The 13,350-nt window shown below is 40.3% G+C and overlaps 1 protein-coding gene across 2 annotated transcripts in view; it reads left to right on the top strand.

Moving 5' to 3' along the window:
- Positions 1-13,350, top strand: part of COL6A5 (collagen type VI alpha 5 chain) — a 155,850-nt gene that overhangs the window by 91,791 nt on the left and 50,709 nt on the right. For both annotated transcript variants that reach the window (XM_027549097.1, XM_027549107.1), the window contains exons 33-36: positions 1,645-2,132; positions 5,691-5,784; positions 6,328-6,981; positions 10,667-10,757. In XM_027549097.1, coding sequence (XP_027404898.1) covers positions 1,645-2,132; positions 5,691-5,784; positions 6,328-6,981; positions 10,667-10,757 — 1,327 coding nt within the window. The remainder of the gene's footprint in view (positions 1-1,644; positions 2,133-5,690; positions 5,785-6,327; positions 6,982-10,666; positions 10,758-13,350) is intronic.

The following is a 13,350-nucleotide window of genomic DNA, read 5'->3' as shown; positions in this document are numbered from 1 at the left end:
CAAAATCTGATGTCTAAGAGCTCAATAAAACTTCATGGATTTGAATTAAATTTATCAGCTACCATGCTGGCACTAGGAAAGGGAGAGATTAAAAATAAATGGAAATTGGTACTGCCTTCTGGGGACATCTGTGATGATGGGTCATCTATGAAGATACTTATCTACCATTTTGTTAAGCATTTTTACTGTAAGGTTAAGAAATATGTGCTACAGTCCATGAGGTTGCAAAGAGTCAGACATGACTTTGCAACTGAACAACAAGAAACAAGACATCATTTTTCTCATTTTCTTTTTCATTGTTGGGTTTCGTGTTTTTAAAATTTCTTCACAGTAAAATGTCTTGATTCAAAACACATCTTGAAATCAACACTTTCTCCTCTATTTCTATAACTGAGGACAGCGGTTGGGAGATGGGATACTTTGAATTTAATGTGCTTTGGGAGTAAGCCAGATTGGGGAGAGTAAAAGCCTGTGTACATGGAGGGTTGGCTAATTTTTAAATAATTTCTTTTTCTCTTCCCGTGTTCAGACTTTAACAAGGCCATTATTTATAATCACAGAGGAGATTCCTTGTGAAATTCCCAAAGTGCAGTTATCATAAAACCATTAGGACTGAGTTGGGGATTACAGACAGGCTCAATGCAAGTCTGCAGTGGTCCATTATGCTGCCCCTTCCTCCTGCCACCCTGGCTGTCATCCCAAAGCCCCTGAAATCCCCACTCCCCAGAAACAGCCTCTTTGTCCTCTGAAGAGTAATCCCCAAGAAGAACACTGATCACTGTCTACCTTTCGATATCATGATCCTCCATAGACAAGGTCCTCAAAGGTAGATCTGTGTTGGTTCATCTTCATATGTATCTCACAGGGCATGTTACCCTGCATGTCACATGATGAATACTCAGGTATTTGCCACATGTATGTGAGGTCGCTCAGTCTTGTCCGACTCTTTCCGACCCCATGGACTGTAGCCTACCAGGTTCCTCTGTCCATGGGATTTTCCAGGCAATAGTACTGGAGTGGATTGCCATTTCCTTCTCCAGGGGCTCTTCCCGACCCAGGGATCGAACCTGGGTCTCCCGCATTGTAGACAGATGCTTTACTGTCTGAGCCACCAGGGAAGTCCAATTTATTTCATCCATTTGCCACATAAATGGATGAAAATCTTCCAGCTGACTTTATCATTATTAGTAGGTCATTTCTGAAGATTTTTTTAAGAGAATAAGCTTTCAGATTTTCTGAAAAGCCATAGTTTCCTTTAAAAATTTTCAATAGAGTAAAATTCACTCTTTTGTTCAGTTTTTACACATGCATGATTCGTGTAATCATCACCACAATCAGGATACAGGATAATTCCATCAGCCCAAACACTCCTTCCAGTTTCTTTTTAAATAGAAGACAGATGGTAGATGGTGAAGTCTGAGCATTATATTGCCAGATATCACTACTCTGTATTTAGGTAACACCTTAGGCTAACAAAGCAGAATCCTTTCCCCCCTTTACACGTGGATAGCTCTGATTCTAGATTTGATGGCACAGCTGCGTTTTCCCAAACCTCAGTGTTGACTGTCTTACTGGAGTAAATGGAATGGGAAAGCCTTTTGACCCAGTGAAACAACTTAACACTTCTGACTCTCATTTTTGTAGAAAAGTGTCCTGTGTATCCAACAGAGCTGGTATTTGCCCTGGACCAGTCCAACGATATCACAGAGCAGAGATTTAATGAAATGAGGGACATCATCACTTCTATTGTCAATGACCTTCACATCAGGGAAAGTAATTGCCCCGAGGGAGCCAGAGTTGTTGTGGTTTCCTACAACTCGGGCACCGGCTACCTCATCCATGGGTCTGACTACCGTAGCAAGAAGCAGCTTCTTCAGCTTCTCTCCCAAATAAAATATCAAAGTTCTGGGGAAGTCCGAGACATTGGGAACGCGATGAGGTTTGTGGCTCGGAACATCTTTAAGCGGACGCCTGCAGGAGCCAATGTGCAGAGAGTTGCTGTGTTTTTTAGCAACGGACAAGCTGCGAGCAGGTCATCTGTCATCACAGCCACCATGGAGTTCAGTGCCTTGGATATCAGTCCTGCAGTCTTCGCTTTTAATGAAAAGGTTTACCTCGATGAGGCTTTTGGGGTAAGTACCTCCCTTGGCAGTGTCTTTATTTTTAGATACTGGTACTGGCAGAAAAGGAATACTGGGGAGTAGGAATCAAGTGGCCTCTTGACCCTCTGTGCGATTTTCATAGTTGTCTTTTTGCCAGAGTCCTTGAAATCCAATTTCTAGTAAACACTGAACCGAATGCGTGTTATCTCCATTTAAAAATCGAGAAAGTGAGGCCCAGATTGTTGAGTGACTTCTCCATTTTGTATAGCTACTAAGTGGCTAAACCAAGCTTTGAATTTGAGTTTGTCTGATAGAGAGGGCTGTCAGTCTTCTGCTGATCTAGTATTTCTCAAATCTGCCATCTGTTGGCTGTGTCTCATTGAACAACTGGGCTTAACCTGTCATGGGTGAAGTTTAAGGGATTTCTGAACCCTTAATGTTGTGTAAAACTTTGACGTGTATGAACCTTTCTCCCAAGAGGAGTTCCGTCCTTTTTGGATTCACAGGTTCTCATGGGATCTGTGCTTCCCTTTTTCTCCCACCAAATATAAGAACTTCTCCATCTACTGTTCTACTGTTCTAAAATATGTTCATATTAGCCATGAAATACATGCTCCTGAAGCTGGGGGAAGCCATTATGTTGCCCAAGAGATTATAAAGATCTATTTTACACAAATACACATGTGTGGGTACATGCTAATTCTCTTTAGTTGTGTCCAACTCTTTGTGACCCTATGGACCATAGCCCATCAGGCTCCTCTGTCCATGGGATCCTCCAGGCAAGAATACTAGGGTGGGTTGCCACGTCCTTCTCCAGGGGATCTTCCTAAGCCAGGGATCAAACCCACGTCTCTCACATGTTCTGCATTGGCAGGTGGGTTCTTTATCACCAGTGCCAACTGGAAAGCCCACAAATACATATATTTCTACTATAAAAAGGAGCACCCTCTATAACATGAAGAGATTTAATCTGCTCATAAGAAAAACACAATTTTTTTTTGAAAATAGGAGCCATAGAGTCACAGTAGATCCTGACAGAAAGAATTGTAGAAAGTTAAAGTATTTTTATAAAATATGACCTCCCAATATAGATTATTTATTTATTTGTTTTCTTATGGTATGTGCCCCTCCCCCCACCCCCCCACCCCCACACAGGAATATAGGATAGAGGGTTCATCTGCTTTGTCTATTTCTGTATCCCCAGCACATAGAATGGTACCTATTTGACATTTTATGCACTCAATGAATGTTTGTTGAATGAACAAATGAATGAAGAGCATGTGGTTGACTCCTGTGAATAAACTTACTTGATTTAACAGGGTTGCAGTTAATGTTCTGGGCTTCCCTGATAGCTCAGTTGGTAAAGAATCCTGCAATGCAGGAGACCCCAGTTCGGTTCCTAGGTCAGGAAGATCTGCTGGAAAAGGGATAGGCATTTAATGTTTGACACAGGGGAGCAGCAAGATCAATACAAAATTATACCAAAGCATCCAGTTTCATAAAAATTAGAGAGTAGAAATGTAGGAGCTACTTTCTAACTATAAGGCTGGAATGATTATAAATATTTCAAAATGCTCAGCACTTCACAGAAAAACAGAGTGGGTGGTTTTTCTTATCTGTTAACTTCTTGAGGGGGAAGAAACAAAAGCAGGAGCATGTCTGTGGATTAAGAGATCCACTCATCACCTGAGAATGATTTATTTCTTCCATATAATCAAAGTATCTGTGGTGCACTGTGCCTCATACAAACTAAATGCCCAATATACAGTCATTGAGTCACTGAATGAATAAATTGAAGTACAGTTGATTTATATATTGTGTTAATTTCTGCTGTACGGCAAAGAGATCCAGTTATACATATATAGTTAGTCTTTTCCCATTATGGCTTATCATGATATTGAAGATAGTTTCCTGTGCTATACAGTAGGCTCTTGTTGTTTATCTGTCCTATATATAATAGTTTGCATCTGCTATCCCAAACCCCCAATCCTTCCCTCCTCTGCACCCCCTCGGCAACCGCAAGTCTTTTCTCCATATCTACGTGTCCATCTCGTTTGTACTTATGTTCATTTGTGCTGTGTTTTGGATTCCACATACAAGTGATATGATATTTGTCTTTCTCTGGGTCCAACCATGTTGCCGGAAATGGCATCAGTTCATTCTTTTCTATGGCTGAGTAGCATGGAATAGACTTTTTTCTTTTGAACGTTTTGTTTTGTTTTGGGGTATAGCCGATTAACAATGTTGTAGTAGTTGCAGGTGAACAGTGGAGGGATGTATGACTGGAATAGGCTTTTAGTTGGAATTTGTGGTCAGGGAAATCCAGTTGACATCTGAAAGACGCACCTTTTTCTATTCATAGATAGCATAATTGGGTGGAAATAGTGGTGTGCATGCGTGCTAAGTCGCTTCAGTTGTGTCTGACTCTTTGCAGCCCTATGGGCTGTAAGCTGCCAGGCTCCTCTGTCCATGGAATTCTCCAGGGAAGAGTACTAGACTGGGTTGCCATGCCCTCCTCCAGGGGATCTTCCTGACCTAGGGATGGAACCCACATCTCTTATGTCTGCTGCATTGGCAGGCGGGTTCTTTACCACTAGTGCCACCTGGGAAGCCCAGAAATAGTTGGAATCACTACTTAAAGAACTGAAAGGTAACTTGTGAATGTAAAATTTCTACAGGACCCAACTCTGGAAGTTGATGTATAGCACATAATCAGCTGGTGCATAATCAGAAATGTGTAAAAATTCAATGCAGAATTTCAGGGTTGGAGATAGGAATGAGGTTTTAATATCTAACCCAGTGAGTGAATCTTGTAGTTATCTTGTGGCAGTTTTCTTATAAAATTGAGCTGCTGATACAGTTTCTACATTGCCTGGGTTATGTTTAGGATCAGAGGAGGGATAGCTGTGTGTGTGTGTGTGTGTGAGTGTGTGTGTTTGTATGTTTGTGCGTACATGAAGATGCATCGACTAGAGCAGTGAGCTACAATGCAAGGTGATGGTGCCCAGTCAGGTGTTTTTCAAACTCTTGAAGTGGGTGTACAGTGAATTCTTGATGATGTTACCAAGTCCAAGCTTGTTCTGCTTGTTGAACAACAGGCCAGTAAATCTGGAGACAAGGTGTTGAGGCAAGTTGTAATGACTTTATTTGGAAAACTAGCAGACCAAGAAGATGGCAGACTAATGTCTCAAAATAACCTCAAAAAAGCCATCTTATTGGGGTCTGAAGGCCAGTTTCTTCTATAGGACATAGAGGGGAGATGGGAGGTGAGGAAGTAAAGTAAAAAGGCCACTAATCTTGCAAATATCTCCTGGAATGGTCAGCCTCAGGTAGGGGATGTGTTAATTTCTTCTTTCTTGGAGCCATTCACAGGCGGACAGAATCACCTGTGACTCTGAACAAAGACACTTTGGTTTAACATTCAGGCAAAGGGTCAGGGTTCCCCAAGGCAATTATGTGTGGACAGTATCCTTTCAGTGAACAAAAGCAATGGGAAGCAAATGTTAAAGTTAAAGAAACAGATTCTCCCCTGTAACAATGATGACTAAAGAAAACAATAAATGAGCATATATTTCTTTTTCAATGCAGTTTGACAACACAGGAACATTTCAGGTGCTTTCTGTTCCTCCAAATGGGGAATATGATCCATTAGAAAGGCTTCGGCGCTGTACACTTTGCTATGGTAAGACTAATGAAAAAGAATGGGCTGAAACACTTAAATGCCTTCTGGGTGAGTTATTAAATCTATATTTATCAAAGGTTTTTTATTGTAGATTCTATTTTAAGTTTTTCAGTCTTTCAACACCATATGTCAGGGTTTCAACCTCTATAATGTTGGAAGTTTCCATAGAATGTAAAAATTAGTTAAAGATTATCCCAATTGATTTGGCTCTTCCTGGGGACAATTTGATAGTTTGTATCAAATGCTTCTAAAATATTAAAAATATTTTCTAAATGAGTTTGGACATGAATTATAGACTTCAAATATACATGTTACTTATACCTACTTTTAACAAAGATGTTCCCTAATTGTCTGCTAGTGGTCATAGAAATTATGAAGAAGTTGAAAATTCCTTAGTAATTTAAATGATGAGGTATTAAAGTTGAAGAGGTATTAATCAGATGATTCATTTTTGATAATCAGTTCCTTATTCACTGGAAGATCTCAACCAACAGTGTCTCCTTCTGCCAACATTGAACCAATGATGAATCTCTGTGTTTTCAGATAAATGTTTTCCAAATACTTGCAAGAAAGAAATTGTCATACCTGAAAATTCATACATGGATGTCGCCTTCCTCTTAGACAATTCTAGAAATGTAGCAAGTGATGAGTTTAAGGATATGAAAGCCTTGGTGAGCTCAATGCTTGACAACTTTGAAATTGCCTCAGACCCTATAGTCTCAGACTCTGGTGATAGGATTGCCTTGTTGAGCTATTCTCCTTGGGATAGGAGAAAGAAGAATGTGGTAAAAACAGAGTTTGAGTTTACAACTTATAACAGTCAAGCTCTGATGAAAAGGTACATTGAGACTAACCTCCGACAGCTAAATGGGGAAGCCACCATTGGCCATGCCCTACTGTGGGTCGTGGAGAATCTCTTCCCAGCAACGCCGAAGCTAAGAAAATACAGGGTCATCTTTGTGGTCTCCGCTGGAGAGAATCGTGAGAGAAAGGAATTCTTGAAGAAGATGGCTCTGAGGGCCAAGTGTCAAGGCTATGTCATATTTGTGATTTCCCTGGGTTTGACATCCGAGGAGGACATGGAGGAGCTGGCCAGCCACCCGCTTGATCACCATCTGATACAGCTGGGGAGAATTCATAAACCAAATCTGGATTATGTTGTGAAGTTTTTAAAGCCGTTTGTGTACTCAGTGAGACGTAAGTCGCTATTTTTTTTTTACCTCTTTGTTTTAATAAATTAGTGTTTGTTAATAGTATTGATAACCCAAGATATCCCTGTATCTATAGCTCACCAAAATATATGAATTAGGTGGTGAAAGGGTGACAGGGATAGGACACATCTTGGTTATATACTATTTATACCTGGGTCATGAGATCTGTTTCATGATAGAATGCCTCTTAGCCAAAAATCTCAGCACTATAAAGCACAGAGTGACTTCAGATCTCCTAAACCACACTTACTCAACCTGAACAAGTTCTTGCAGCCCTTATGTGGTCTCCAGGTTGAACATTTAAATAAAAGTTTTCCCTGCTACACCTGGTTTATTTCCAATCTTGGCATACCTGGAGACCTGTGTGCAAGTGCTGCCCTCCAAAAGTCTAAGCATACAAATCACACAGGAATCTTGTCAGAATGCAGGTTCTGGTTCAGTATGTGTAGGGTGGAACCTGAGATTCTACATTTCTACAGGCTTCTCAGCAATGTCAGTGCTTCTGGTCCACAGATCATACTTAGAGCAGCAACGTTCTGGGCCAATGCACCACAAAGTGTCACCCATTGGACCAGTGTTAGTCCATAAGCTGAAGAGTAAAGGGAGAAATACACAAATTGATAGTATGCATCTAGAAACTTTCAGAGCAATTTGACATGGCCACATTATACAAGTGTAAGAATGTGTACTTTGACTCACTGAACAAAAGATAAACCAAAAGGATCAGTCTGCAAAGGGCTGGAAATAAAAATATCTTGTCCTTCACACAAGTGGTTCAAGAAATGCTCTTTCCAGACAAGACAGTTCTCAGCTGGGGACGATTTTGCCCCCCAGATAACATTTGGAAATACCCGGAGACATTTTTATTTGTCATAACTAAGGGACAGGATACTACTGGTGTTTAGTGGGTAGAGACCAGTGCATCCATGCTAAGTCACTTCAGTCGTGTCCAACTGTTTGCGATGCTATGCACTGTAGCTCACCAGGTTCTTCTGTCCATGGGATTCTCCAGGCAAGCATACTGGAGTGGGTTGCCCTGCCCTCCTCCAGGGGATCTTTCCAACCTGGACACTGAACTTGCTTCCCTTATGTCTCCTGCATTTCCAGGCTGGTTCTTTTCTATTAGCACCACCTGAGTAGAGACCAGGGAAGCTGCTAAACATCCGACAATGCATAGGATGCTTCCCCCACAATAAGGAAAAATCCAGCCCAAAATGTCAATAGTATTGAGGTTGAGAAACCCTGCTCTAGAAGATCCCATGAAATCAGAGCTGAACCTCTTCTTTCTGAGAATCTGACAGGTGTAGAGTTAGGTTCTGCTGGAACCAATTCCACCACCTTAGGATTCCAGAGTCACCCTAGTATTCAAGAAATCTCTAACACTACCATGGTGACAACATCTTGGGAGTTCACTCTTCATTGCAGAAGGAGCTTCTCCTTTTTCCTGCAATTCATATTTGATTGAGGAATCCAATAATTGCCCCTTTGAGAATATCATGTTATTTAACTCTAAATCCTTCCATTGTAATGCACCATTGTATTATGAAAGAAGAAAGAAAAAGTCCCTCCAAGTAAATGTTGATACTGACTTTCCTGTGAGAGTTTTTTTTTATTTTATAGTCATTGAAAGAGTTATTTTAGACAGACTATGATATGTCGCTCTAATGCATATACAAAAATGGAATATACAGGTAGTGCTAGTGGTAAAGAGCCTGCCTACCAATGTGGCAGACATAAGAGATGCGGGTTCCATCCCTGGGTTGGGAAGATCCCCTGGAGGAGGGCATGGCAACCCTCTCCACTATTCTTGCCAGGAAAATCCCATGGACAGAGGAACGTGGAACATGGCAGGCTATGGACCACGGGGTCACAGAGAGTCAGACACAACTGAGCATTCATGTGCACATACATGGAATAGACTTGGTTAAAGCATTCTGAAAACTTCGTATTCAAAATTTGATCTTGTGAGTTCTTTCTTAAGAGTCATCAATAGCCATCTTTTCCCACGTGATATTGTTCTTTATGCCATCGAGACCTTTTTTGTCATCTTAAAAGTTTTTTTTATTGGAGTATGTTGTGTTAGTTTCAGGAATATAGCAAAGTGAATGTTATACATATATACATATATGTAGATATATGTGCACATATATATACACTTGTTTTTAGATTCTTTTACATACAGGTCATTACAGAATTCCCTGTGCTATACAGTAGATCCCTATTAGGTATCTATTTAATATATAGTAGTATGTATATGTCAATCCTAACCTCCCAACTTATCACCCTTCCTGATACTCATCGTGGAGCAGCACTTTAAAAAAACTCCACAGAACAACCCCAAACTGGTCTTGCAGGCCTGTTAAGTTAGGCTTCACCGTTTTTCGAGCTGGCTTTTCCATGATTGCCATCTGAGCCGTGTTGTTAAAGGTGTGGCATTCACTGCCTTCCCATATCCACTTGATTTGTAGAGGTTTCTTATGGACTCTGTGGGAGAGAGAGAGGGTGGGAAGATTTGGGAGAATGACATTGAAACATGTAAAATATCATGTAAGAAACGAGTTGCCAGTCCAGGTTCGATGCACGATACTGGATGCTTGGGGCTAGTGCACTGGGACGACCCAGAGGGATGGTATGGGGAGGGAGGAGGGAGGGGGGTTCAGGATGGGGAACACATGTATACCTGTGGTGGATTCATTTCGATATTTGGCAAAACTAATACAATTATGTAAAGTTTAAAAATAAAATTAAAAAAATAAAATAAAAATAAAATAAAATAAAATAAAATGTCATAAGATATCATGGAACACAACCTCTTGGGAAAAAAAAAAAAAGTCTCTGTTATTACCAAGAGTTTTTTTCTACGATTCAACAAGTTTTGGGGCTGGCACATTTACTGTTCCCACACGCACAAGCGATGGCATCACAATTCCTTCCTCATCAACAACTGTCAACCTCAGTTAATCAGAAGACAGTTTCATTTCAAAGAAACAGAAATACTGCTCATCTTAGAACCAGACAAATATGGTTATTATAAAACCATAAGCATTCGCAGATGTTTTCATGGAGTCTTTGATCCTTCAATGGTCAAAGGTCTCCTTTCACTGAAACTGATTTATTTTCCTGAATAAGGAGGGAAATTATATACTTCTCAGTATCCCACAGTTTATAGACCAACCATAGGAAGAGGTAAGGATATATTATTTAGGTCAGTAAGCTAAAATCTTTCCTGGAACTATTTTCCTCCTAGGAAATCAGTGTTAATTAGTGCAGAAACACAGACATAGCATTATGTAACAAAACATTTATGTCTTCTATGTTTCAGCTATTAGCATAAGTCTGAGTGAAGAAAGTATTATAGAATTAGAATAAAAATTTCCTTAGATCATGTCAGCCTGAACATATGGAAATCAAATGTCTCTGGTTCACAATGAACTCTTAAAATGAACAATTTGAGGAGGTCCCTGGTAATTCTCTGGCTGAAAAGTATTCTATAATCAAATTCTGAATGCTATTTCCAGTTGCTACTATTTTCTGTTCTCACCCCAGCCAAATTGTGCTGAAGTATTTTAGTGATATTTATTGCTTCACGAAGATTCCTACTGCAGTTCTTTTCCCCTTAGCACATACAATTTATAGTTTAAAATTTAACTATCATTTTCCTCTCTCAATAGGAGGATTCAATCAGTACCCACCACCAGTGCTTGAGAACATCTGCCAACTCATTGATTCAGAAGACGAGGAAAATCAAGGCATCGGTCTCCCGTGAGTTGGAAAGCTCTGATATTTATCAGTGACCATTGATTGACTGAGCAGTGTGTAACTGGCTGATGGCGGGTATTAGGTGGAGGAAGCTGATGAGGTCTCTGATGGAAGGCTCTTCACGTGTCCCACAATCTGCAGCAGAAGTTACACATCAAGCATGCTTTCTGGATTGACAGATTTTATGACATCCTCATTAGCTTATTGCAATTTTGCTTTAAAATTCATGATTTCCTCAGAAATTTCCATATTGAAATTTTACCCCAAAATAGAACCCAGAATTCAGCCTCAACCTATCTCAACCTCACTTCCCATCTCTCCGCATCATGAGCACAGAGTTCTGGCTACACTGGACTCTTGTCTGCCTTGGGTGAACTGCTGTTCCACCCATCTGGACCTCTGGTCACATTCCCTGAGAACTTGTTCCTCCCAGGGAAGCCATACCATCCCTCAAGTACCTGATCGAAGCCGTTTCCTCTTCGAAGCCCATCTTTACTTTCAGCCAAAATCCAGAGTTCTTCCTTTCTTAATTTTACACCTCTGCTGAGGCATTATTACAATTTATCCCATTGTCTTGTCTCCCTGAAGCCTGGGTTCCATGTGGTTCATTGTTTCATTCCAAAATCATAGTATGAAAGACCCCCATGACATCATTGCATATGCAAATATTTGTTTTTAGTTGCTAAGTCATGTCTGACTCTTCATGACTCCATGGACTGTAGCCCATCAGGCTCCTCTGTCCATGGGATTTCCCAGGCAAGAATACTGGAGTGTGTTGCCATTTCCTTCTCCAGAGGATCCTCCTGACCCAGAGACTGGATCCACATCTGCATTGGCAGGTAGATTTTTTTTTTTTTTTTACCACTGAGCCATCAAGGAAGCCTGCACATGTAAACAATTTTCTTTAAATTTTTATTCATGAATGAATACACAGATAATTAATCTGAATGGATCTTGAACCTCAGCTAGAATGAGAATAGCCTATTTGGTTGCTCTGTGCTTCTCTATTTCACACCTTGGATCCCTGACTGTAGCCTGTGAAAGCCCAGAGTTAGGCCCATAATGGCCCTGCCTGGTCACATGGCAATTAAGTAAAGAGCTTCTCAGAATAGCTGCAGTCTTCCCTATATATCCAGGAGCAAAACGGCAAGATTAAAGTGTTCCTGTCATGTCGGTAGTTTAACAAGGAGCATCTATCAGCTCACACCTCCTGAAGGACAATATGGCACTGATGCCCTATGAAGCAGTGTTTCCTAATGTGGAATAGACAGTAATCTTATTTAAAGGAAAATCCATTCTTACAGAACTATATTCTAACATAATGTCATTTAGGCATGTACAAAAATAAACTATCTGAATACCATATGTGTGTAGTTCCTAAGCAACTATCAAACAAAAACAAATTTGTATATCAAACCCAAGGAAATTCAATAAGACACGAATTTAATGTATTGGATGGTTCTGTTTTGCCAAAATAGAATTCCTAAAAACAAAAAAGCATTTATAGCCAAGACATGGAAGTTATCTAAATGTCCATTGACAGACGAATGGTTAAAGAAGATGTGGTATACACACACACACTATGGAATATTACTCAGCCATAAAAATGAAACAATACCATTTGCAGCAACATGGATGGATCTAGAGGTTATCATACCAAGTGAAGTAAGCCAGACAAAGAGAAACAGATATCATATGATACTGGTTATATGTGGAATCTAAAAAAGTGATAGAAACGAACGTATTTACGGAACAGAAACACACTCACAGACTTAGAAAGTAAACTTGTGCTTACCAAAGGGGAAAGATCAAGGAGGCAGGATAAATTAGGAGTTTGGGATTAACATATACACACTGAAATTAAAGTGAAGTATATAAAATAAGTAATCAACAAGGACCTACAGTATAGCACAGAGGACGACACTCAATATCTTGTAGTGACCCAAAATGGAAAAGAATCTCTGTGTGTGTATATATATACACACACTGCTGCTGCTGCTGCTGCTAAGTCGCTTCAGTCGTGTCCAACTCTGTGCGACCCCATAGACAGCAGCCCACCAGGCTCCGCTGTCCCTGGGATTCTCCAGACAAGAATACTGGAGTGGATTGCCATTTCCTTTTCCAATGCATAAAAGAGAAAAGTGAAAGTGAAGTCGCTCAGTCGTGTCTGACTCTTCGCGACCCCATGGACTGCAGACTACCAGGCTCCTCTGTCCATGGATTTTCCAGGCAAGAGTACTGGAGTGGGGTGCCATTGCCTTCTGCAATATATACACACACACACACACTCATATATATATATATATATATATATATATATATATATATATATATATAAAACAGAATCTCCTTGCTGTACACCTGAAACTAACAAAACATTGCAAATTAACCATACTTCAATACATTTTTAAAACAGTACATATTGGTAAGATATATAAAATATGACGCCTGCTGCTCTCAGCTTGCCTTCTTGATCCCGTGAGGCCTTGATTCTCCAGCACTCTCCTCACCTACACTGCCATAAAATGATCATTCCCACTCTATGTCATCATCTCATCTGGGTGTTGCTTGCTTTGCATGTCTTATTGATATATTA

The sequence above is a fragment of the Bos indicus x Bos taurus genome, chromosome 1, assembly GCF_003369695.1.
Source record: "Bos indicus x Bos taurus breed Angus x Brahman F1 hybrid chromosome 1, Bos_hybrid_MaternalHap_v2.0, whole genome shotgun sequence".
Lineage (NCBI taxonomy): Eukaryota > Metazoa > Chordata > Mammalia > Artiodactyla > Bovidae > Bos > Bos indicus x Bos taurus.
Note: the sequence above shows the minus strand (reverse complement) of the source record. Positions and strands in the feature narration are given on the sequence as shown.